This window comes from Mobula birostris, chromosome 7 (assembly GCF_030028105.1).
Source record: "Mobula birostris isolate sMobBir1 chromosome 7, sMobBir1.hap1, whole genome shotgun sequence".
NCBI lineage: Eukaryota > Metazoa > Chordata > Chondrichthyes > Myliobatiformes > Myliobatidae > Mobula > Mobula birostris.
In genome coordinates, this window is record NC_092376.1 from 152,934,077 (window position 1) to 152,961,394 (window position 27,318).

At 41.4% G+C, this 27,318-nt stretch overlaps 1 protein-coding gene across 9 annotated transcripts in view; it reads right to left on the reverse strand.

Annotated features, from left to right (window-relative positions):
- The window catches only part of LOC140200510 (rap guanine nucleotide exchange factor 6-like), a 397,383-nt gene that overhangs the window by 47,722 nt on the left and 322,343 nt on the right, over positions 1 to 27,318 (reverse strand). For all 9 annotated transcript variants that reach the window (XM_072263951.1, XM_072263945.1, XM_072263944.1 and 6 more), the window contains 4 exons: positions 23,400 to 23,640; positions 22,658 to 23,041; positions 4,328 to 4,539; positions 184 to 307 (listed from right to left, as the gene is read on the reverse strand). In XM_072263951.1, coding sequence (XP_072120052.1) covers positions 184 to 307; positions 4,328 to 4,539; positions 22,658 to 23,041; positions 23,400 to 23,640 — 961 coding nt within the window. The remainder of the gene's footprint in view (positions 1 to 183; positions 308 to 4,327; positions 4,540 to 22,657; positions 23,042 to 23,399; positions 23,641 to 27,318) is intronic.

The window sequence follows — 27,318 nt, forward strand, 5'->3', positions numbered from 1 at the left end:
TTTATAGATTGTACTACAGTATATGAGATTTACATGTATAGAGTCCTATTAAACAGGAAATACCTCGCAGAATGTAATAAATTTTCAACACACTTCCCCAAAACTAAAACATTCAAGGCTTGCATTGCCCTGACCACATTTATAAAAATGTAATCCTTTGTTGGTTTCTTGACAATTACTAACCTATTCCTGAACATTACAGCTGGATCCATGTTAACTGAAGTCATGCGGACAACATGGCGAATCTCCTTGGCGATCATCCGCAGCTTCTCAAAATTTGCCAAACCTTCCACTTTGGAGTCATTTCCTTCACAGAAAAAGAAAGATAATTTTGCCACTGGATGACAATCCCAATTTATAACAAAGTATACAAGAATGCAAGATCAAGGGCCTTCAAAGAAAAAGCAGAGAATCTGACTTGCCAGCATTGAAGGAGCTAGTAGCTCGAAGGCCAACTGCCACACTCATCCTAGTCACTTCCTCACAGCCTGACTCCTGGAAGGATGCCATTGCCCTTTTTCTCCCAATTTGTCTATCTCTGCTGCAGCTGTTCTCAAAACAAGGCATTCTGCTCGAGGATGTCAAAATCTCCCCTTTGCTCTGGAAATTTGGTTTCACACTGATTGATGGAGCACTCACATGCATTTCCTCTATTTTCTGTACACACTCCTACCTCCCTTCTCCCCAGACAGGACAGAGCTAGACTTCTCTTGCTCCTCATCTTTTAGCCTCCATATCCAGTATGTTATCTTTCACTAACTACAATGGGATCCTGCCACAGTCACATTTTACTCCCTTTCTACAAGGACCACTCTCTTGTCTGCTCTCCCCTTCCCACCTACCTCCCCCCCACCCCACCCGTCCTCTGGCACTTTAGAAGGTGTACAGTTTGTCCCTTTACCTCTTCCCTCACCACCATCCACAGACCTAAATAGGCCTTCTAGGTGTGGCAGAGATTCATGGGCACATCCTCCAACCTGGTCTATTGTATTCAATGCTCGCAATTTGGTTGCATTGGCAAGGCCAGGCTCGCTCTAGTTAACCACTTTGCAGACACCCTTTCTTTTCACTCAGTCCACCCAGCGTCACTTCCTTTTTTCACCATTTCCATCACTCCCCGTCCCTGATCTTCCCTCTTCATCTGTTTCCACCTATTATCCACAGCCTCTGTCTTACTCTTCCCCTGCATTTCTTTACACTGGATATTTTTCCTCTTACCCATCACCTCCCTTGACTTGAAACATTACACTTCACTTTTAACTCCACAGATTCCACTTGAACTGCTGTGCTTGTACAGCAGTTTACTTATTGCTTAAGAATCTAATGCAGCTCCACTTGGACAAACCATGCAGAAATTTTCAGCATCTTACAGAATATTGTTAGAGCAAACTACCTATTCAGCACACACAGTTGATTCTTAACGAAGGTTGGTGGTGGTGTGGATTGTACAGAAGGTTGTTGAGGGAATACAACAGGACATTGATAGAATGCAGAGCTGAGCTGAGAAGTGGCAGATGGAGTTTAACCCAAAAAAGTGTGAAGTGATTCGGTGTGGAAGAATATAAGGCAGTTTGCACGATTTTGATGGCCAAATACAAGGTTAATGGCAGGATTCCTAGCAGTGTGGAGGAACAGAGGGAATTGAGGTCCACATCCACAGTTCCCTCAAAGTTGCTGCTGAACTTTGTTAGGTTCTTAAGACAATGTATGGAGTGTTAGCCTTCATTAGTCAGGGGACGGAGTTCAAACTCCATGAGATAACGCTGTAGCACTGTAAAACCCTGATTAGACCACACTTGAAATATTATATTGCATTCTGGTCAGCTCATCTCGGAAGGATGTTGATGTTTTTGTGGGCGCAGGAGATTTACCAGGATGCTCCTGGATTAGAGAGCATGTCTTATGAGGACAGATTGAGCAAACAATCTATCTCTTTGGAGCAAAGGAGGATGAGAGGCAACTTGACAGAGATATTCAAGATGATAATAAGCATAGATCGAATGGACAGCCAGACTTTTTCCCCAGGGCAGAAATAGAGAATACAAGGGATCATAATTTTAATCATAATAGATGTAATATTGGAGGTAAGCTTTTTACTTACAGGCTCAGTGAGCAGAACGCGCTGCTAGGGGTGGTAGTAGAGGCAGGTGTATTAGGGACAATATACAGACTCTTAGTCACGTGGATAACAGAAAAATGGAGGGCTATAGGGGAGGGAAGGATTAGATTGATTTTAAAGTAGGTTACATTATCAAAGGCCAGGGCGAAGGGCCTGTACTGTCATATTTTATGTTCTTGATCCCGTATAGATCTGTAAATCATATTGAAGTGCAAATTTAAAATTATAAAATACCTGTGTACCAAGTGAAACTGGTATTTGCGTAATTTAATTCTTGGTGGACCATATTATCTGCTGTCGATCCAAAAGTGTGATATAATGAGACATTATATATGGAGGTGACACTGTATTGCACCAAGCAAATTGATGACTGAAGGTGGAGTTCTAGGATGACCATGATGATAAGGTATTCTGGTGAAAATAATTTTTATTTTGTAGTATTGCTCATTTCCCCTTAGTACACAAATAACATGCCCCCAGGATTTTGTATGTGTGACATTATTAGTAAAAAATGCAGAGGGAATATCTTATGGAATTTTTTTTTACAGTACCGTACCACAGTCTTAGGCACGTATATATAGCTAGGGTGCCTAAGACTTTTGCACAGTATTGTGTTTGTCAACGTGGGGCAGAGAGTTTGTAAATCTGGTGGGGAAAATGATGTTGGGATTGGTGAGGGTGGATGCCATGGGAGGAATGTGGAACTGGTAGCAGAGCAGTGCCAGGGACGGTGGGGGGGGGGGGTGACATGAATGCAGACACACCAAGCGTTGAGACACTATGCAAGGTAATTTGATTCCAAACAATTGTTTTATTACTGAATGTCTGTCTAGTGCTTCCACCTCCCTCCCCCTCCCTTCCCTTTATCCCCAACTATGATTCCCTCTCCCTGCCCCCATCCCACTCTCAGTCCACAATAGAGACCCATATCAGAACCCAGCTTATCATTACTCACATGTCAAGAAATTTGTTTTTTCTTGTGGCAGCAGTACAGTGCACTACATAAAATTACTACAGTAATGTGGAACCCTAGCTACATATACACGCGCCTAAGACATTGCAGAGATACAGGGCCAAGTAGCTCTTCCAACCCTTTGAGTTGCACCACCCAGCAACCTCTAACCCTAGCCTAATTGAGGGATAATTTTACGATGACCAATTAACCTATTAGCTGGTACATGTTTGGACTGTGGGAGGAAACCAGATTACCCAGAAGAAACCTCTGTGCACACAGGAAGGAATGAACAAACTTGCTTACACAGGATGCCAGACGTCCTGAGCTGTAACAGCATTGCACTAACCACTATGCTACCGTGGCGCCCCCAAATTTGGAGCAGTAACTGTTTCAATTGAAAAACTGTCAGTACCTGTAAAATGCAAGCCGAAAAGATGATGAACTTTATGACCCAGTAATTGATTAAATAATCTAGATCAACAGCAGGTCCCAATTACTCTAATTAATCCTAATCCCAAAAAAATCATGGGCAAATGATCACAAAATATTTAATTTAGTTGAATGTATATATTAGTGAGATCAGAATATCAATATATTTAGGATTTTTAGAACGATTGGAATGTTGACACATTGAGCAATTGCAAATCTGACTAGAGACAATTAATTGAGCTATTTTGTGCAAAGCATATCACATAAAGGCAGAAAAATTAGACTTCCTGGATTTGTTTCATTTCATGTCACATGTGAAATTCTTGCTCTGCTGAACAAACATTGTGCAGAAGCAATACAACAAATTTGTAGCTATTAGGTTAAACATTGCCCTATTAGGTTAACCATCACCCTATAGCTGTCAAACAGAAACAAATCTGTCAAGTTTCATCTACCTGACAACTGCACAGTTTGCTTCAAAAATTTGATACGCCCATAGCCTCTTAAGAAATGTTTCTCTTTGTATTTAAATTCTAGTGTCATGGGTGTCATGCTCACCAAGTTGTGAAGGTCACTCATATTTTCCAGCATTTGACAGAGTTGTGACTGGCAGCCTAACCCTCACCTCTCTGAATAAACAAACCCACACAGTTAGAAAATTAGTATGTGACCAGTGGTTTAATCAGCATCCTGAGAATAATGGAAACTCCACATTGTCACACAAAGGCTGAGGGTGCCACTGCAAGAGTTAAACACTTAACAAGCAGTTGATCGCATGCTGTGAATTATCTACATGAGCAATTCTGACTTGAATAAAGGAATACCTTCGTGCAGAAAAGTGAGATCTTTTTTGACTACAGGGAACAGTGGAATGATGGGTGGCTGCAGACTCTGACTGCTGAGAACATTTCTGTATTTTGCCATGTTTCTCGAGGGATCAAAGAGATCTTGAAGGTCTCGTAGCAGCTTTTCATACTTGCTTGGAAGCTTTTCCCAAGTGCCTCTAAGACGTGCAACTGGTGCAAGATTTAACCCACTGACAAATAAAAAAAAAGATGATGAAAACCTTTGGAACACTTACATATTCTGATTTTCAAATATAGTAACACCCAATAAACACATTATCATTCAGATTTTTTAATCTAAGATGCATTAATTACAAAGTATGACATTATTTACAGTGCAAACACAAGCCTTTTGGTCAAACAGGTACATTCCATGGTTTATGCTCCAAGTGAGTAGTTTCCCATTAATCTTTATCTAACTTAATAACTTTCTATTACTTTCTCCCTTCCACTTACTTGTCTGCCATTGAATGCATTTATACTATTCTTTGCAAACACAGAACAGAGTTGTATGCTTGAATGAATCCCTAGGTAATAAATATCTCCAGAAATTCCTACCGAGTTATTAAGAACTTACATATTTAATGTCACTGTTTCAGTACAAACATTATCAGATCTATCCTCTCAAACGCCCGCACCATCTTAATAATGGCTTCAAAATGCCCATTGGTTTTGTTTTTTTTAAAAGAGAATGGTCCTCAAAACTGTTCAGCCTTTCCAGTTTCATATTTTCTCTGTTTTCTCATTTTGGTATATATTGACCTTTTTGCTTTAACCTTTCCAGGCTATACAGACCAAAACAATGAACTATACTCAAAGCTTTGCCAAATAAACCTTCATGTAGCATCTGTGCTTTTCAATTCTATCATATGTGAAACCACCTTAGGTATTTGATTCCCTTTTCACCCTTTATAATGGCTTTATAAACCAGCAGTACTATCTTTCAGTAATTAGTGCAGTTGTTTCATTGATCCCCCAGTTCTTTTACCCCTATTTTGGCAGGTATTTTCCAAGGAGTATGCACTCTCATGCCCACTGTCAAAACAGGTATCATTCTTTCATGAAGAAAAACGTCTGCCAACATATGAACATTCTGAACATTTATTAATATCTTCCTTTCACACTCCTCCTCTGTAGTGCTATGAAGGATGGTGTCCACAAGTCTTGAAACTATATTCTCAATACGAAGCCCAAGTATTTATGAAAAAGATCAAACTTTTTTCACTCTGAACACATATGAATAGTAAAGCAGAATTAGTAATCATCATAATTTTCCTTTCTAAAAATTAATTCATTATCAGAATTGACCACTGTTATCAATGCCTGTTTTCACTGTTAAGGTACAAAGCAGATGATACAAATCATCGTTCCCAATGTAGTCAGTACTTTGTTTTCATTTCAATTACTCAGTAAATTAGACAACATCTAGAGAAACAGATACAGAATTAGTGTTCTGTTCAATGACTTTTGCAAAGTCAAAAAGGTAAGATTGCTAATAGTTATAAAAAGGAAAGAGCAGGATAAGTTGAATTAAGTGGAAAGCAAGATAGAAAGTAAAGGTTGTTGGCAAATCAAACCACTAAATCTTTATTTTCTCCAATCTTTTCAAAGCTTTCATAGCCTTTCTTGCATCTATTCCTAAACTTGAAGTCATACTGTCACATATTAAACCTTGTTCAATGATTACTGATCCCAGAATCATAGAAACATACAAGGGAGTAACAGGCCATTTTGGCTTAGCATTTGGCCTTTTCAGCTCACCAACCATGATTTCTACCTATGCTAATTTTGTTTGCTACATTAGACCTTAATTCCACACCCCTTAATAGCCTTGTGTTTGTCTAAATGTCTTTTAAATTTCGTAATTTTATCTGCCTCCACCACCTCCTCAAACTCATTCCAGATACTCACTTCGCTGTGTGAAAAACTTATCCCTCAGATTATCCTTTAAATATCTCTCCTCCCCTCTCACTTTAATCTTGTGCCCTCTTGTTCTAGACTCTCTGACCCTGAGAAAAATTATTTTGACTCTGTTTTATCTTTGTAAACATCTTCAGCCTGCTACATTCCAGTGATGATAAATCCAGCCAATCTAATCTCTTCTCATAAATACAGCCTTCCAAGCTAGTCAATGTGTTCTGCACTCTTTATTGCTACCACACCATTCCAGCAGTGTGGCGACCTGAACAGTACAGGAGTCCCCTGCTTTTCAAACGTTCGCTTTACGAAACTTCACTGTTACGAAAGACCTACATTAGTTACCTATTTTTGCTAACAGAAGGTGTTTTCAGTGTTACGAAAAAAGGCAGCGCGTGGAAAAAGCAGCACGCAAAAAAAAGCAGCGCACACCCCGAGCAGCCGCTCCTCCCCCAGAATGGAATTCTAGCTGGCATTGCTTAAACACGTGCCTGTGAGCAGCCGTTAGCAAGATGAGTTCTAAGGTATCGGAAAAGCCTAAAAGAGCTCATAACGGTGTTACACATAGCGTAAAACTAGATATAATTAAGCGTTTCGATCGTGGCGAACGAAGCAAGGACAAAGTGAGTTTGGCTTGTGGAAGTTGACGAAGATGATGTTGAAGAGGTTTTGGCATCCCATGACCAAGAACTGATAGATGAAGAGCTGATGCAATTGGAAGACGAAAGGGTAACAATCGAAACCAAATGCAGTAGCAAACGGACCAAGGGTGAAGTCGTCCAGGAACTGAACGTGATACAACTGCATGAGATTTTCGCTGCTATGATTGCAGAAAAGTATGACCTTAATTTTGAAAGGGTACATCAGTCTAGGGCATATTTACAAGATGATAGAAAAATGCGCGAGGCTAGCAGTCAAGCAAGCCTTCAGCAGACGACGAACCTCGACCTTTGAAATCGAGGCAGACAGTCATAGGAGAAGATCAGCTGCCTGCCCTGATGGAAACAGACGACAATGAGATGACACCCGAGTGTCCCACCACCCCAACCCCCGGGCGGCAGACAGATACCAATTCGTGGAGAATGCAGCGGTAGCCGGGAGGCACCCAGCACATCTTTAAGAAAAAAGCCAAAATAAACAAGTAAATTAATTAGGTGCTGTCCAGCATGTAAATATCAGCCCAGATCAGAGGCTATTGTTAACTGCGTCGCCTCTGATCTGGGCCGACATTTACGTGCTGGGCGGCACCTAATTAATTAGCTTGTTTATTTCGGCTTTTTTCTTAAAGATGTGTTGGGTGCGTCCCAGCCACCACTGTGCCCCTGCATGCCTCGTGGATCGGTCGGTGGCCCGGAGGGTGGGGGCCACTGCACCACCCCAATCTCCAACGACTCAGCCTAACACACCATCATCAGTGTGCTCTGCGTTGTCTTCCCGATTCCGGTAAGTGATACTACCTGTACATACATTATTTCTACTTTGTATAGGCCGTGTATTTTTATGCGTTATTTGGTATGATTTGGCAGCTTAATAGCTTAAAGGTTCCTTGAGAGTGCTTGCGTCATGTTTTTGCCGAGAACATTTGTGCAAGATTTTCGCTACGGAGAACAATGCAGGCAATGATTGTAGAGAAGTATTTCTACTTTACATAGGCTGTGTATTTATCATATCATTCGAGCTTTTACTATATGTTACTGTTATTTTAGGTTTTATGTGTTACCTGGCATGATTTGGTAGGTTATTTTTGAGTCTGCGAACACTCACAGATTTTTCCCATATAAATAAACGGTAATTGCTTCTTCGCTTTACAACCTTCCGGCTTACGAACCATTTCATAGGAACGCTCTACCTTCGGATGGTGGGAGAAACCTGTATACAGTATTCCAAGTGTGATTCAATCCAAGTTTTGTAAACGTTGTTGGGTCGTTAACCTTCTTCAGCCCCTGTATAATATTGCTTTACTTTAAAACTTGGTATTTTGGAAAACCTCAATGTTTCACCACTTTTTTTTTTAAACCTTTTTACGTATTAATCTTCCAAGTTCCCTGGATGCAGAGTACTGGTTCTTTCAGACGCAATCATTTCAACGTTAGTTGTTACGCAGGTTTCAGCTGCAAAACCAAAACCTCTGAAATTGTTTCCCTAAAATACCCTGACTTCTCTTTGTTCTCAGAAATTCCTTAAAACCTACCTCTGACAAAGTTCTGAATCACTAGTTTTCCCAAAATTGTTTTGGTGTGTTAAGTGGCCACTGGAAATTAATACTGTAAGGAGAAGTTGGAGAAGTTGATGGGCATGTGAGGGGGAGTAATGATTCACTCAGCAGCTTCTACTGTCCTCTGTAAGATCTACACAACGATGCAGTCTTAATGGTGCTCCTGTTGAAAGTTGCTACAATGGGGGCAGGCAGTCTTGCTGCCTCAATCTTCTCAAAAGGTGTAGACATTGCTGTGCCTTCTTGATGAATGAGGTGGTGTAGTGGGTCCAGGCTAGCTTGTCCATTATGTGCACATCAAGGAACTTAATGCTCTTCTCTCTCTCTCTCTTTCCACACAGCAACACCATTGATATGCAATGGACAGTGGTTAACCTGTGCTTTCCTGAAGTCCAGAATCATTTCTTTTGTCCTGTCACACTGAGACTCAGATTATTGTTCGCACACCATTTGACAAGCCTCTCTACCTCCTCTCAACTACTGTTGTGTCATCAGCAAACTTGTTAATGCAGTTTGAGCTGAATCTGGTAATGCAATCATGAGTCAGCAGTGTGAACAACAATGAGCTGACACACAGCCCTGGGGGGCACCAACGCTCAGCATGATGGAGCTAGAAATCTTATGCCAACTCGGATTAACTGGGGTCTTTCCATCAAGATCCAGTTATGAAGAGGTGTATTGAGTCCCACCAGGCTCTGAGGGATGAGCATATTAAATGCTGAGGTGAAGTCGATAAACAACAACCTGAAATATGAGGAATCGCTTTCGAGATAGACAGGACAGTGTGGATAGATGAGTCTATGGTATCATTAGCACACTGATTTCAGTGGGGGGCAAACTGGAAAGGGTCCAATGTAGCTGGAAGGTGGGATTTTATACGATTCGTTACCAGCCTCTCAAAGTATTTCCTGATTGTTTAGGTCAGTGCAACTGGCTGTAATCATTTAGGCCAGTTACCATCACTCTCTTGGCCACCAGAATGATGGTGGCTGCCCTGAAGCCTGCAGGGAGAGTGGACTATTGCAAAGGGATATTGAAGGTATCTGTTAAGATCTTGTTTTTTTTCCCCCAAAATATTCAGAAATATTACAAAATAAAAATAATTACATACAGGAAAAGAAAACCATTCGTTGACTGTGAGTCCTTATTCAATACAGTTATTAACAATAAAAATTTTGCGTTGACTCTCTGTTCATTTACAAATGAAAGATGTTTACAGTAAATCATGCGTTTACTCTCAACCCTTGGTCAAGAGTTAAGACTTATTAACAATCAAAATTTTCAACAATAAAGGCAGGCAATGGCTCTAATACTTTCCCAAATTAACAATTCCACCAACTCCTTGGGCACCATGTTGATTATCTGTCCACACCGCTGATGAGGGTAGGTCTCCTCCCCACCCAACCTCTCCCCCTCCTACGGGTGATGAACGTTAAACTGTGGTCCTTCCCCACCAGGCCTTCGCGGTGGCTGCATCAAGGTTGAGTGCATCCCTCAGAACGTACTCCTGCAGACGAGAGTGTGCCAGTCTGCAGCATTCAGTCACGGACATCTCCGTCAGCTGGCAGACCATCAAGTTTCGGGCCGACCAAAGAGCGTCTTTCACCAAATTGATGATCTGCCAGCAGCACCAGATGTTGGTCTCCGTGTGCGTCCCCGGGAACAGCCCGTAGATCACGGAGTCCTTGGTAACGCAGCTGCTGGGCATGAATCTTAGTACTGTCCCTTCCATTCTCTTCCACACCTTCTTTGCGAACCCACAGTGTGCAAAGAGGTGAGCCACCGACTCCACCCCATTACAGTCCTCCCGTTGGCAGTGGGGTGTGGAGGAACCGTTCCGGGCGTACAGGAGGGATCTGACTGGGAGGGCCCCTCTCACCGCCAGCCAGGCGAGGTCTTTGTGCCTGTTGGTGAGATCTGGCGATGAGGCATTTTGCCAGATGAACTGGATGGTCTGCTGTTAAGACCTTGTTAGCTGGACCACACCTCAGCTCTAGGCAGATATGGCGCATGGTGCTGCAGCTCTGCATGGGTTTACCCTGCCTAGGAGCCTCCTCACTACAGCTGTGGCCAGACATGGTGCCATTTTCTCAGGCTTTCCTTGATGTCATATAGTCATACTTTATTGATCCCGGGGGAAATTGGTTTTCGTTACAGTTGCACCATAATTAATTAAATAGTAATAAAACCATAAATAGTTAAATAGTAATATGTAAATTATGCCAGGAAATAAGTCCAGGACCAGCCTATTGGCTCAGGGTGTCTGACCCTCCAAGGGAGGAGTTGTAAAGTTTGATGGCCACAGGCAGGAATGACTTCCTATGACGTCTGTGTTGCATCTCGGTGGAATGAGTTTCTGGCTGAATGTACTCCTGTGCCCAACCAGTACATTATGTAGTGGATCGGAGATGTTGTCCAAGATGGCATGCAACTTGGACAGCATCCTCTTTTCAGACACCACCGTGAGAGAGTCCAGTTCCATCCCCACAACATCACTGGCCTTACGAATGAGTTTGTTGATTCTGTTGGTGTCTGCCACCCTCAGCCTGCTGCCCCAGTACACAACAGCAAATACGATAGCACTGGCTACCACACACCTGTACAACATCCTCAGCATCATCCGGCAGATGTTAAAGGAGCTCAGTCTCCTCAGGAAATAGAGACGGCTCTGACCCTTCTTGTACACAGCCTCAGTGTTCTTTTGACCAGTCCAGTTTATTGTCAACTCGTATCCCTAGGTATTTGTAATCCTCCACCATGTCCACACTGACCCCCTGGATGGAAACAGGGGTCACCGGTACCTTAGCTCTCCTCAGGTCTACCACCAGCTCCTTAGTCTTTTTCACATTAAGCTGCAGATAATTCTGCTCACACCATGTGACAAAGTTTCCTACTGTAGCCCTGTACTCAGCCTCATCTCCCTTACTGATGCATCCAACTATGGCAGAGTCATCAGAAAATTTCTGAAGATGACAAGACTCTGGGCAGTATTTGAAGTCCGAGGTGTAAATGGTGAAGAGAAAGGGAGACAAGACAGCCCCCTGTGGAGCCCCAGTGCTGCTGATCACTCTGTCGGACACACAGTGTTGCAAGCACACGTACTGTGGTCTGCCAGTCAGGTAATCAAGAATCCATGACACCAGGGAAGCATCCACCTGCATCGCTGTCAGCTTCTCCCCCTGCAGAGTAGGGCGGATGGTGTTAAACGCACTGGTCCAGTTGGGCGTAGACACGGTTCAGCAGGTAGACGATGACATTCTCAACTCCTAGTCGGGGCTGGTAGGCAAACTGGAGGGGATCTAAGTCTGGCCTGACCATAGGCCGGAGCAGCTCCAGAACAAGTCTCTCCAGAGTCTTCATGATGTGGGAGGTCAATGCCACCGATCTGTAGTCATTAAGGCCGCTGGGGCGTGGCGTCTTCGGCACAGGGACGAGGCAGGACGTCTTCCACAGCACAGGAACCCTCCGGAGCCTCAGGCTCAGGCTGAAGACATGGCAAAGTACTCCACATAGCTGAGGGGCACAGGCTTTGAGCACCCTGGTACTGACACCATTCGGTCCTGCAGCCTTGCTTGGGTTGAGACATTTCAGCTGTCTTCTCACCTGTTCAGCTGTGAAGCCCACTGTGGTGGTTTCATGTGGGGAAGGGGTATAGTCATGAGAGCAGGATGGGGGACTGTGAGGAGGGGTAGGAGGGGAGAATGGAATATGTGTTGGTTGGGGCACGACAACAGATGGCTAATGTGGGGGATGGGCAGGGGCCACAATGTCAAATCTGTTAAAGAACAGGTTAAGTTCGTTGGCCCTGTCCACACTGCCTTCAGCTCCTCTGTTGCTAGTTTGCCGGAACCCAGTGATGGTCCTCATCCCCCTCCAGACCTCTCTCATGTTGTTCTGCTGGAGCTTCCACTCAAGCTTCCTCCTGTACCTGTCTTTAACCTCCCTGATCCTGGCTTTCAGGTTCTTCTGTATTGCCATCATTCAATGCATCAAAACATGCATAGAAGACATCAGCCTATCAGGAAGGGAGGTGTTGCAGAGTGGACATGTAATCTGTTATGGTTTGTATACTTTGCCACATGCCCCCAGTGTCACAAAGGTGTCTGAGAATTTTCCATGACTACTCGCACTTTGCATTCTTGATCCTTGGAGTCATCCTATCTCCCAATCTGAAGGCAGCGTCCCAATCCCTAAGCAATGCACAAACTTGTGCAGTCAATTATGGTTACTGGTTTGCACTGGCAGTGTAATGCATAATCAGTGTAACGTCCTCAATGCATTTTCCTATGTAGCCAGTCACCTGTCCCACAGATTAATCAATGTTAATGTGATGATCGCAGGGAGCCGGCTCCCTGAATATGCTCAATTCAGTGTTTTCAAAACAGTCCTCCAGAGCTGAGGTGACACCTTCTGGCCAGGTCCTGATCTTCCTGTAAACTGGTTTGACTTGTTTAACCAGTGGTCTGTATGCATGTGTGTGGCCTCCGTCCGTTGTGGTCGACCATGGGTACTGTGCTTCTGGAAGTCACTGGTTTGTCCAGCAGCGTTGACTGTGGCTATTGAAGCCATTCCTAGAATGGCAGGCTCTGCCACAGTTGCTGCATGTGTAGGATGTCTTGGAATTGTTGTCCGGTATCCACTGTGCTCTCCGTTTAGCTCTCTGCTCCTCAAACTGACTCAGGATCATTCTTTCGCCTTGCTCTAGGTGTTGCTGGAAAGTACCTCACCATTTGTTGCGAGGACGAGCAAAATGGATAGGTGGTCTGAGTATCCAAGGTGAGGCCAGGGCAGTCTTGTAGGCTCCACAAACATTGGTATAGACCAGGTATAAAATATTTTCTCCTGTGGTTGTGAAGTTGACATGCTGGTAGAACTCTGGCAGGACTGCTTTTCAGTTGGCATCATTGAAGTCACCAACAACAATGAAGAAACCATCAGGGTGAGTGGTTTCAAGGTCGCAAATGGCACCGTAGAGCTTCTGCAGCATTTCCCCTGCACTAAGATGGGGGGGGGGGGGGGTGAGGAAGAATGGCAGTGACCTCCCTTCGAAAGAAGGGACTGTATGTCACCATTGAAACGATCTGTGGTAAGCAGTTACTTCTGAGGCATTCACACACCGGCTCTTATTGACGTAGACATGCAGAGCTCCACCGTGAGTCTGACAGACAAACGTATATGCATGATAATAAATTTATATAACCATGTAACATATAACAATTACAGCACGGAAGCAGGCCATCTCGACCCTTCTAGTCTGTGCCGAACTCTTACTCTTACCTAGTCCCACCAACCTGCACTCTGCCCATAATCCTTCATTCCTTTCCTGTCCATATATCTATCCAATTTAACTTTAAATGACAACATCGAACCTGCCCCAACCACTTCTGCTGGAAGCTCGTTCCACACAGCTACCACTCTCTGAGTAAAGAAGTTCCCCCTCATGTTACCCCTAAACTTTTGCCCTGTATCTCTCAACTCATGTCCTCTTGTTTGAATCTTCCCCATTCTCAATGGAAAAAGCCTATCCATGTCAACTCTATCAATCCCCCTCATAATTTTAAACACCTCTATCAAGTCCCCCCTCAACCTTCTACACTCCAAAGAATAAAGACCTAACTTCTTCAACCTTTCTCTGTAACTTAGGAGATGAAACCCAGGCAACATTTTAGTAAATCTCCTCTGTACTCTCTCAATTTTATTGATATCTTTCCTATAATTCGGTGACCAGAACTGTACACAATACTCTAAATTTGGCCTTACCAATGCCTTACACAATTTCAACATTACTTCCCAACTCCTATACTCAATGCTCTGATTAATAAAGCCCAGCATACCAAAAGCTTTCTTCACCACCCTATCCACATGAGATTCCACCTTCAGGGAACTATGCCCCATTATTCCTAGATCCCTCTGTTCTACAGCATTCTTCATTGCCCTACCATTTACCATGTCCTATTTTGATTAGTCCTACCAAAATGTAGCACCTCACATTTTTCAGCATTAAACTCCATCTGCCGTCTTTCAGCCCACTCTTCTAACTGGCCTAAATCTCTCTGCAAGCTTTGAAAACCTACTTCATTATCCACAACGCCACCTATCTTAGTATCATCTGCATACTTACTAATCCAATTTACCACCCCATCATCCAGATCATTAATATATATGACAAACAACATTGGACCCAGTACAGATCCCTGAGGCACACCACTAGTCACCGGCCTCCAATCTGACACACAGTTATCCACCACAACTCTCTGGCGCCTCCCATCCAGCCACTGCTGAATCCATTTTACTACTTCAATATTAATACCTAACGATTGAACCTTCCTAACAAACTTTCCGTGTGGAACCTTGTCAAAGGTCTTACTGAAGTCCATATAGACAACATCCACCGCTTTACCCTCGTCAACTTTCCTAGTAACCTCATCAAAAAATTCAATAAGATTTGTCAAACATGACCTTCCACACACAAATCCATGTTGACTGTTCCTAATCAGACCCTGTCTATCCAGACAATTATATATACCATCTCTAAGAATACTTTCCATCAATTTACCCACCACTGATGTCAAACTCACAGGCTGATAATTGCTAGGTTTACTCTTAGAACCTTTTTTAAACAATGGAACCACATGAGCAATACACCAATCCTCCAGCACCATCCCCATTTCAAATGACATTTGAAATATTTCGGTCAGGGCCCCTGCTATTTCCACACCAACTTCCCTCAAGGTCCTAGGGAATATCTTGTCCAGACCAGGAGACTTATCCACTTTTATATTCCTTAAAACTTACTTAGAACTTTGAATAAATTCTGAATTCCTTTCACTGCTTTGATTTACTGATCCTTTTTGGCAATGTTATAAACTGTTCCCTTTAATCTCATCCCATCTTGAACTTCTTAAACTGCTAAAGAACACGAGCTTAAAGAATAACAATACTGGCTGCTAATACTGGAGTATTTTTCAGATAAAGATGAGACTGAGTGCAATTGCAATAAAGCTTGCCATTTCCAATTAGTCTCATTTCCATAACATGACTATGAAATGTTCTCCTGAAGACAGTAAAATAACTGCTAATCCCATCAAGATTAACCGAAACATTGACATGGTACAACACCAACTTTTACACCTTCATTAAAGCAAATTTTTTGACAAGCTAAACAAGCTCATCCTTATCAGTGCCAAAAAAATAAAATTTGATGCATAATTTGAATAATGGTGGAGTGAAAATGGGTACTTGTAAAACAATGCATACTCAACAATATGCTAGTGCAGCCAAAGTACGGCTTAAAGATCTTAGCTGAGCTCCTCTAAGATGCAATTGAGAAACGCTCACTCCTTGAAGTTGGCCACGGTATTTCATTAAACATTAGTTATTTCATTGCACCTTCTCAATAACACATACACAATGCCTTGAATTGGAGAACTTGTTGCAATTACACTTGCCAATAACCTTTCTCATGATTTTCACAGTAAGTTATAGCACATACAGTAAAGACATTGCAGAATCCTCAAAAGGCACCTGGGACTCCTGCGAAAAATGAAAGCAACTATGCATCTCTGTAATCAAATTAAAGTGGTAACTTTATTTCTTATATTTATGGAGATAAACAACTAACATTGCCTTAAAAATTTCCCATATATTTGAAAGGCAAAGCCCAATTTTTCAGGGCACATTAGTGTGTAAGATTATAAAATGGACATCCAACACCTTTTTTTTCCAAGGTGGAAATGACAAATATGACTTAAGGTGAGTGCAGGAAAGTAGAAGGGGGATGTTAGAGGAAGTTTGTTTTTTTTTAAACACAGAGAGCATTAAGTGCCTGGAATGCACTGCCAGGGGTGTTAGTAGGGGCTTATGCATTAGGGATATTTAGAAGACTCTTAGATAGGCACATGGATTTATGAAAAAAAAATGCCTGTGCAGGAGGGAAGGGTTAGATTGATTCTGGAGTACGTTTAAAGGTCGGTACAGCATTGCAGGCAGAAGGGCCCACACAATGCTGTACTCTTCTATGTTCTATATTCAGTGGAAATGATTTTTGGTGCAAGGTCAAATGCCCTAAAGTCCCACTCTTGGCCCTATTTCTTAGGTTCTTACATTTAACTCCATGTCTTTTTAAGCCATGTGATGTAGTGAAAGGGAAAGAATGCAGTTTCTTGATTTCGGTATTCAGCTGCATATGTGTGGATACTAAATCAAATCACATCACTATTCCTATTTCAAGTTCTTGTCCTTTACATAATTCTTTACTGTGATAACAGCTAAAACAGGATCACATTTTCAATGCAACTAGTATTACAGGAAAGGCAGATGAGCTCAGGGTATGGATCAACATCTGGAATTATCATATTGTAGCTATTAATGAGACTTGGCTGCAGGAGGGGCAGGACTGGCAGCTCAATATTCCAGGATTCCATTGTTTTAGACATGACAGAACAGGAGGGATTAAAGGAGAAGGGGTGGCGATACTCATCAGGGAAAATGACACAGCAGATTGACAGACTGGAAAACTCACCTAGTGAGTGTTATAAGTGGAATTTAGGAATAAGGAAGGTATGGCCACATTAATGGGGCTAAACTACAGACTACCAGACAGTCTGAAGGATTTACAGGAACAAATTTGTAGAGATTTCAGACTGTTGCAAGGTTGTTAAAGAAGGTGATTTTGACTTTCCACATATTGACTGAGATTCCCACACTGTAAAAGGACTAGATGGGATAGAGCTAGTCAGGTAATGTTCACTAAAGTTTCCTTAATCAATACGTAGAAGTCCCAATGAGAGAGTGTGCAATACTTGATCTGCTGTTAGAGAATGTTACAGGGCAGTTGACAGAAGGTTCTGTAGGGGAATACTTCGCACCAAGTGATCACAATGCTATTAGTTTCAAAGTAAATATGCAATAAGATATGTCTGGTCCGAGATTTGAGATTCTAAATTGGAGAAGGTCAATTTTGATGGTATCAGAAAGGCAAATGTGGATTGGGACAGGTTGTTTTCTGGCAAAAGTGTACTTGGTAAGTGGGAGGCCTTCAAAAGTGAAATTTTGAGAGTACAAAGCTTGTATGTGACTGTCAAAATAATAGGAACCATGGTTTTCAAGAGGTATTGAAGCCCTGGTTTAAAAAAAAGTGTCTAGCAGGAACAAATGAAGTGCTTACGGAGTATAAGAAGAGCAAGAGAACACTTTGAAAATCAGGAGGGCTAAAAGATGCCATGAGATTGCCCTAGCAGACAAGGTGATAGAGAATCCTAAGGGATTCTACAGATATGTTAAGAGCAATAAGATTGTAAGGAACAAACTGGTCCTCTGGAAGATCAGAATGTAATCTTTGCATGGAATCAAAAGAGAAGGGAGAGATATTAAATTTTTTTTTGTACCTGTATTTCCTCAGGAGATGGACACAGAGTCCATAGAAGTGAGGCAAAGCAGCATCAACTTCATGGACCCTATACAGATTACAGAGGAGGAGGTGTTGCTGTTTTAAGGCAAACTTGGAGGGAATAAAGCCACAAGGCCTCACATGGTGCTCCTTCCGACCCTGTCAGAGCCAAGTGCAGAAATTGACTGGGTCTTAGCAAAGGTATTTAAGTCATCCTTAATCAAAGGTGAGGAACCGGAGGACTGGAGGATAACCAATGTTGTACCATGGTTTTAAGGAAGGCTAACAATAAACCAGGCAATTATAGGCTGGTGAGCCTGGCATCAGTAGTGGAAAAATTATTGGAAGGTATTCTAAGTGACTGGATATATGAGTGTTTGGATAGACATGGACTGATTAAGGATAGTCAGCATGACTTTGTGATGGTGAGTTGTGTTATAATGGGAACCAGCAAAGCTGATGAAGGCAAGGCAGAGGTTGTTGCCTACATGGACTTTAGCAAGGCGTTTGACAATGTCCCACATGGGAGGATGGTCAAGAACGTTCAGTCACTCGGCATTCAAGATGAGGTAGCGAATTGGATTAGACTTTGGCTTTGTGGGAGAAGCCAGAGAGTGGTAGTAGATGGTTGTCCCTCTGAATGGAAGTCTGTGACTAGTGGAGTGTTACAAAGATTGGTGCTGGGTTTGTTATTGTTCATCAACTATTGCAATGATCTGGATGATAATGTGGTTAACTGGATCAGCAAATTTGTGGTTGACACCAAAATTGGGGGTGCAGTGGACAGCAAGGAAGACTATTATTACTTGCAGCAGGATCTGGACCAGCTGGAAAAATGGGCTGAAAAATAGCAGAATTTAATGCAGACAAGTGCGAGATGTTCAACCTCAGTAGGTCTTACACAGTGAACTTTAGGATAAGGCACTGAGGAGTGTGGTAGAACAAAGAGATCTGGAAATACAAGTCCATAATACATTGAAACTGGTTTTACAGGTGGATAGGGTCGTAAAGAAACCTTTTGGCACTCTGGCCTTCATAAATCAAAGTACTGAGTACAGGAGACTGGATATTATGTTGAAGTTATATAAGACGTTGGTGACGCCTAATTTGGAGAATTATGTGTAGTTTTGCTCACCTACCTACAGGAAAGATGTAAGTAATGTTGAAAGAGTACAGAGAAAATTTACAAGGATATTGTCAGGTCTGGAGGACCTGAGCCAAAAGGAAAGATTGGATAGGTTAGGATTTTGTTCCTTGGAACATAGAAGATTGAAAGGAGATTTGATGGAGGTATACAAAATTATGAGGGGTACAGATATTGCAAACGTAAGCAAGCTTTTCCCACTGAGGTTGGGTGAGATTACAATTAGAGGTCTTGTGTTCAGAGGGGAAGGTGATAACTTTTAAGAGGAACATGGGGGGGAAACTTCTTCACTCAGAGGGTCATGGGAGTGTGGAACAAACTGCTGGTGCAACAAGTGTATGTGAGCTCGATTGCAATGTTTAAGAGAAGTCTGGATAAGTAGATGGATGGTAGAGATACTAAGGACAAGTCCCTGGTACAAGTCAATGGGAATATGCAGTTTACATGGTTCAGTACAGACTAGGTGGGCTAAAGGGCCTGTTTATGTGCTGTACTTTTCTGTCTCTTTGACTACATTCAAACAAAATTCCTTACAGACAGCACCAGAATTGAACACAGGTCACTGATGCTGTAATAACAGGACACTAACCATTATGTTATCACGGGTGTGGTTGAGCAGCAGGGTAAAGTAGCAGTTAACACTTCACTTTTGCAACACTCGCAACCAGGATTCAATTCTGCCGCTGTCTGTAAGGAGTTTGTACATTCTCCCTGTGATTGCATGGGTTTTCTCCAGGCATCTTCTCACATTCCAAAGACATATAGTTAGGGATAGTGAGTTGTGGGCATTCAATGTTGGCGCCAGAAGGAAAAGCATTTCAGGATGTATACTGTGTAAATTTCTCTGACATTAAATTGGACCTTTGAACCTGTGACCAATTGTGGGCTGGTCAGCACAATCCTTGCTATTTTGATTTAACCCACTCAACACATGTCAGTCTAAGTTTTAATATTTTAATATCCATGTGACAAATGCAGCTAATCTTTATTTTTACAGTTCTCTGGTTAATGAAGGAATGTGGTTCCTAAAGAGCTCTTTCTATAGCAAAAATTTGCACGATGATAGCTATGTAAATCCTCAACTTTCACAGGAGATTATGAAAGAAGCCACAATCTAGTCAATCTCTTTGAATTGATGCAGGCAATCAAAAGCAAACAATGCTTGCTTTGGCAAACTGAAAACACACAAGCCAAAACATACAAGTCAGTCACCAAAAGACCATTATTGTTAGATGGAAGAAGACAGATGCTGAAGAGTTTTTTTTCTACTCAATGTACAGCACCTCTCTTTCTACCCCATGACCCAATGAAAAAGACTTATATGTCACTTCCTTTCCTGGTCCATGGTTGAAAGTTTCCAAATTCATTCTCCATACTCCAATGTAGCAAGTGAAACCTTTGCTGAGCAACAGATCACATAAAATCCTTTCTCACATAATCCTACAATCAACCACTGTGGAGAAATCAAAATTGATTTGAAACTTTTACTAGCATTTTGACATAGAAAATATGGTTAAAACTGTACTCATAAATGTCACTTCAAAGTAAAGACAGAGATCAATGTATAAGAAGATCTGGCATGTCATCAAAGTCTCTGGCAAACTTGTACAGATCTACAGTGGAAAGCATTCCGACTGATTGCAAAACAGCCCAGTATGGAATCTTCAAAGCACAGGATCCAAGTGGCTACAGAGTGGCGGACTCAGTCAGTTCCATCATGGGTACAGCTCCCCTCGCCATCAAGGACATCAGCAAGAAGTGGTGTCTCAGGAAGGAGGCACCTATCAGCAGGGACCTCTAACATTTGGGCCATGCCCTCTTCTCAATGATGCTAACAGACAGGAGACACAGGAGTCTGAAGACCTAGACCACAAGGTTCAACAACAGCTTCTTCCCCACTGCCATTAGGTTTCTGAACTGACCCGAAAAACCTTAACACTACCTCAGACTATATCCATTTTCTAAATCTTCATTTTTGCACATATGTAAGCTGTGTATAATTTACATTAACTTAAGTTTATGTTTACTTATGTTTGTCCTCATCTTGTAATGCTCTGTGCTGCTGCTGCAAAAGGCTAATTTTCACGGCATGTGTTTGAATGCCTTCAACAATGATAAACTTAAATTTGGGGGCTCTTTCAGCTGCAGCGAGAGCAATTTTATTTTTTTGTCTTTATTTCAGGCATATTCACTGTAATCAAATAGTATTGGCTGCTAAAAGTGAATGTTAATTTAGCTTTGCTGAACAACTTAATAACTGAAATGGTGAAAACAATTGGAATGGCTACAGCTTAAAGTAGGTCTTTAATTATGAAATTAATTTGACTGTTCTTTCCCAATAAAGCCACAATAGAAATTTAGTGGTTTAATTAAACTTTTGTCTTTTGACTAAAGGATGAAGCCTCACGTTACCAATAAGGATCCAACACAAGTTAATTTGCCAACATCATTTCCACTGCTGGTGGCCATGTATGCACAACACTGAGATTAATCTCAATTTGGCATAAAATAGCACCACATTGGAGAAGAACAGATGGATATATGGGGAATCAATTACTCAATCAGTGGTTCTTTAACAAGGTTAGAGTAAGACTCATTGTTGAGGTTTGCTGCTGTCAACTGAACTACTGTATGTTTATGAATACCACAATCAAGATGTGCAGAGAAATTCTCTAGAATTGCTTTTTCCACTAAACAACTGAAAATATTCTTGAAGATTAACCTCAGCAACTTCTAAAAGAAAACCCAAAAAAAAAACTCATGGTGTTTTACTATTTGTAGTAACAGAGTTCAATATAGGTTAAAATTGCCCTTATAGTGCAATAATGCAATCTAATTAATCACTTTAACATACATAATAGATATTTAAAGTTCACATAACACAGTACCTGCAGCCCTGCATTGGTTGAACCCAACCATGGATGTTGCATCTTAGCTGTTTACATGATATGCAAGCCAGTACAAACCAGAGCAGTATGATATAGAGAGCAAGCTGGTGCTCATGTAGCAGGCTCCGTCTCTCTACGCAGTTGATGAATCCAAAGCAACAGCAGAGACTGATACACCTTGACACCAGAGGTGTCATAGGAGTTCCCAGTCAGCAATGAACTCAACGTAGCAGTGCCTTAGCCAGTTAGGCGCCAGAATTTTACTCAGGGTTTACGCCCGAAGCCTTCCCCATGAGTGGGTATAGCTGCAAGGCAGTGGAAGTTTGAGATCAGAGTTTTCCTTCTCCTAGATGAGCTGCCAATTAAGCCCCATCTGACCAAGGTGAGTGTTTTTAAGGTGCTAGTAACCTGCCTTTACCCCTTCTACTTATCTATTTAATACTGTTTTTCTATTACTGTCTTGTTTTTATCTACCGCTTTATTTAATTGCGCGAGAGGAAGCCAAACAGTTTCATTGTAGCTATGTATAATGACAATAAAGATCATTCAATTCAATTCTCCTGTCAATAGAGATGTTTCTGCCAGGCTTGAAGGCCAGGAGCTGGACACGCAATTGGGAGCAAATAGTAGGCACTGGAAGCCTATATCTAATACCACCCCCCTGCCCCCCCCCCACCAGCTATAACAACTTTAAGGAACCCACATCACCAATGCACATCATATTGCCTTTGAACTGATAAAAACAATTAATTCCTACCTGATAATAGCAAACATGGAGTTAAAGTTCTTGCACTCTCTGCAGTGTAAGGCAATTTTAATGAAATGCTTCATTATCTTCATCCTTTTCCACTGCACAGTTTCCTTCAAAATCTCAGTAGCAACCCAGAAGGTTTCCTGATTGATAACATCCTCAAACTGCTTGAGATGTACATTTCCAGTTTTTGACTCCCTTTTAAAGAGGTCATCAATATACTCAGTGGGCTCAATGTTCCGGAACAATTCAAAGTCTCTCATTGACAATTGAGTAGCTACTTCAATGGTGCTAAGTTGCAGCAGAGAGATCTGACTTTCTCTTAATAATTCCTGGGCATCTTCATCTGAGCAAAGAGTCTCTGTTTCCATATTATTTTTCAGATAGTACCTAAGTGAAATAAACAGATATTAAATGCAGTACTGGCATATTAAATTTGTAATTCAAAATTATTCATAATTGATTATCTGCTGTTTCCACTTTGCTTATCACCTTCTTCCCTCTTAACCTCCAAACTCCATGCTGGCACTGACTCAAGGAAAATAACCTTAAAGTGACCGATTTTAAAAAAGTGATTTCTTTCCCTTTTCAGTACATAATTCATAATTTGTCAGAAAATAAAATGTCAACAAATTATCAAAACACCCAGGAAAAATTAGTCTTGTAGAAATTGCATGCATTCATCTTCTAATATCTGGCACAAAAAGTAACTTGGAATTTTTGATTCTGATGAAAAGTATGTTCTTACCTGCCATTTAGCTGGATCCTGTCAGCAAGTTTAGACAACTGATCAGGAAGTCTTCTTTGCTTGATTACACCTTCACAGCTTATAGAAACTTCACAGAGAGAATAGTTTTCGGAAGGTGCAGTCAGGCCAAATTCATGTACAGCGTGGACAACAACTTCTTTGGCTGTGGTATCTTTGCTTATGATAATGTAGCAACTTTGTTGATCAGCCTTAAAAACTCGGATGACTTGATCAGGTACATCTGTTTTAAAATATTAAAAATTGCAAACATATAAAGAGCAAATTTTATTTTGCCTACCTCTCAAGTCAACTGACACGAGTAGTTGGAGAATTCTGTCAATGCTGGCAAAACATTCTTGATTACATGACATTACTGCTTTATCAAAGAAATATCCAGATTGTTGCTTAAAAGTTTATTTAATAAAGAGCATTACATTATTTTTGAATAATTTTATTACTACCGGAATGGGTTAAGAGAAATTAATTTACCTTACAGATTTAGCATTTGCAACTCACCCATGGAACTCGCATGCCTGATTCCTAAATTAGTCATATTGGAAAACTACCAGAAATCTGATCTAGTAAACTTCAAAACAATTTACTAATTAAATTGTTATTCATGATTTTCTGAAATATCCGTGATTTGATTTTAATCGGTATCAAATACAGAGCAATCCAGATCTCATCTGTTCGGGGTGTGGACATTTCTAACTCAAGTCAAATAATTAACAACCGACAGTGGAAATGTGCACAGACAAGAGTCAATCTTGACTATGCTAAACAACGCAGTGTAATAGCCAGATAATAGCAATTGATTGTGTAAGGACATTAAGCAAAGCCATTTAGGCAAGGTAATAGTGAGCTATTGCCAAGAGACCACATAGCAGCAAATTTAGTAGACAAGAGAACAGCATTAAGATAAAAAGGCAAAGGTGGAGAAAATATAAAGGTGAATTGAAAAAGAAAAATAAATCACCAGATTGAAAATTAAACTGTCTGTGGATCTGAAAATCAAAACAGATTTATAATAGGGCTACCTGACTGTGCCAAAATTAGCTTCTGTATGTAGAAAATAAGAGTGAAGTTTATCTGATGGTTTAATGAATAAATCTTGCCATTCTAGCTTGATTTTCAATTTAACTGATCTCAGTCAGACATCTGCTTAGGGTATAATGACGATTTGCCGTATTCTCTGCTAAGGGTGGACATAGTTGAAGGCAGGATTGGATTAACTTGATGAATTCACATGCTTGAATAACCTGGAGACAACCATATTTAAAAGCTGGAAAATAATCAGACGTGGCCTCAGTAACACAGCATGATTCCCCTACTTTCATGTTGCAAGCTAAACTTACAAATGCTAATGTAAGGTTGGCCTTTACTTCGGGACAAGACCTCCATTAGCACCTTTGCATTTTGTGCATGAAAACCTGAAAATCCTGTTGTCCTGCAGCTTTGTGCAGGCTTTCTCCTTTATGAAATAATTTGTTTTATCGTTTCCCAAGTACAGACACTCACTGGGTCACACGAGATTCCATGATCTGTCAGTAGACTGAAGTTTGTGCTGGTTGGAAATGCTGCCGGCTGCTGCTAAAGTTACACTAATATGTTAATTGACTACAGATTAGTACAGAACTTACTTATTTTTGGGGTTTAGTTAGATCATATTTAGAATTAGTTAATTAGTACACATCTGTACTATAGGTTCAAAACATGCCAGAGTACCGGAGTTGTTGGACTGCAAAATACCAGACCAGAGAATGTTTTAATCTGTTAATTTGTTAAAGGTTTTCAGCACCTGCAGATTTGTTTTCTGTCCATGTACTTTATCTCCATAAACAACTTGTATACTCCTTACACATTGCCTTCCTAATTACTATTTTTATGATCCTTAAATTTCGCAATGATACATTTGCTTCGTTCCTCTAAAACTTCCATCTGCCTTGAAGACCGTAAGACATAGGAGCAAAATTAGACTACTTGGCCCATGGCTGATTTAATATCATTCTCAAGCCCATTCTCCTGTGCTCCCCCTGTAACTTTTGATGCCACAACTACGAACCTATTAACCTCTGCTTTAAACATACTTAATGACTTGGCCTACACAGTCATCCGTGGCATCCACAGATTCACCACACTCTAGCTAAATAAATTCCTTCTTATTTCTGTTCTAAATGGTTGGCCCTCTATTCTGAGGCTATGCATTTTGGTCCTTCAGTCAGCTCAATATCTTCTCCAAATCCACTCTGTCTAGACCTTTCAATATTCAATAGGCATCAGAGTTCTCCCTTCATTCTTCTAACTCCAATGAGTACAGGCCTAGCTAGATGCATCAAATGCTCCTCATGTGTTAACCACTACATTCCCAAAATCATTCTCGTGAACTCCTCTGAACCCCTCCAATGCCAACATTGTTTTTTCTTAGATAAGGGGTTCAAAACCACTTACAATAAGACCATAAGAAATAGGAACAGAATTGGGCCATTTGGCCCATCGAGTCTGCACTGCCATTTTATCACAGCTGATCCAAATTCCCTCTCAGCCCCAATCTCCTGCCTTCTCCCCGCATCCCTTCATGCCCAGACCAATCAAGAATCTATCCACCTCTGCCTGAAATGTACATAAAGACTTGGCCTCCACAGCTGCCTGTGGCAAAGAATTCCACAGATTCACCACGCTCTGGCTAAAGAAATTCCTGCTCATCTCTGTTCTAAAAGGACACATCTCTATTCCAAGACTGCGCCCTTTGGTCTTAGACTTTCCTCACAATGTTCACACTATCAAACCCTTTCACCATTCCATAAGTTTCAATGAGAACATCCTCATTCTTCTGAATTCTGGTGAAAACAGACCCAAAGCCATCAAACACTCTTCATACGACAAGCCATTCAATCCTGGAATTATTTTCATGAACCTCCTTTGAACCCTCTCCGGTTTCAGCACATCCTTTCCAAGATAAGTGTCCAAGTGAGGCCTCGCCAGTGCTTTATAAAGTTTCAACTTTACATCCTTGCTTTTAAATTTTTGTCTTCTTGAAATGAATGCTAACATTATATTTGCCTTCCTCACCACAGGATCAACCTGCAGATTAATCTTTAGGCAATCCTGCACAAGGACTCCCAAGTAATTTTGCACCTCAGTTTTTTTTGTATTTTCTCTCAATTTAGAAAATAGTTAACCCATTCACTTTCTACCAAAGTACAGGACCATACACCTTTAGACACTATTCCATCCGCCATTTCTTTGCACATTCTCCTAATTTGTCCTTCTGGAGCCTCTCCACTTCCTCAAAACTACCTATCTTCATATCATCTGCAAACTTTGCTACAAAGCCTTTAATTAATTCCATCCTCCAAATCACTGACATATAATGTAAAAAGAATTGGTCCCACACAGACCTCTATGGAACACCACTAGTCACCAGCAGCCAGCTAGATAAGGCTCCCTTTATTTCCACATTTTGCCTCCTGCCAGTCACTAACTGCTTTATCCATTCGAGAATCTTTCCTATAATTCCATGGGTTTGTTGCTTGTTAAGCAACCTCATGTGTGGGATCTTGTCAAAGGCCTTCTGAAAATCCAAGTACACAACATCAACTGATTCTCCTTTATCTATCCTGCTTGTTATTTCTTCAAAGAATTCCAACAGATTTTGAGGGGGTGGAGCTTAGGAGGCGATGGCACCTAATGGCGACTCCTTTGCATGCATCTTTGGAAACAGCTCTATTTCTATCTTTAGTATCTTTATTTTCCCTTTTCAAGGTTGTTTTGAAGACCCTGACCTGGAGTTGCACGCTGACTTCAGTTCTTTGCGGGGACGGGACCCGCTCTCAGGGTCTCATGACTGGCCACTATTCGATATACCAAAGATGCGGCCTAGAAGATTAGCACACTTTCAGGGTTCTGGGATTTTGTGGCT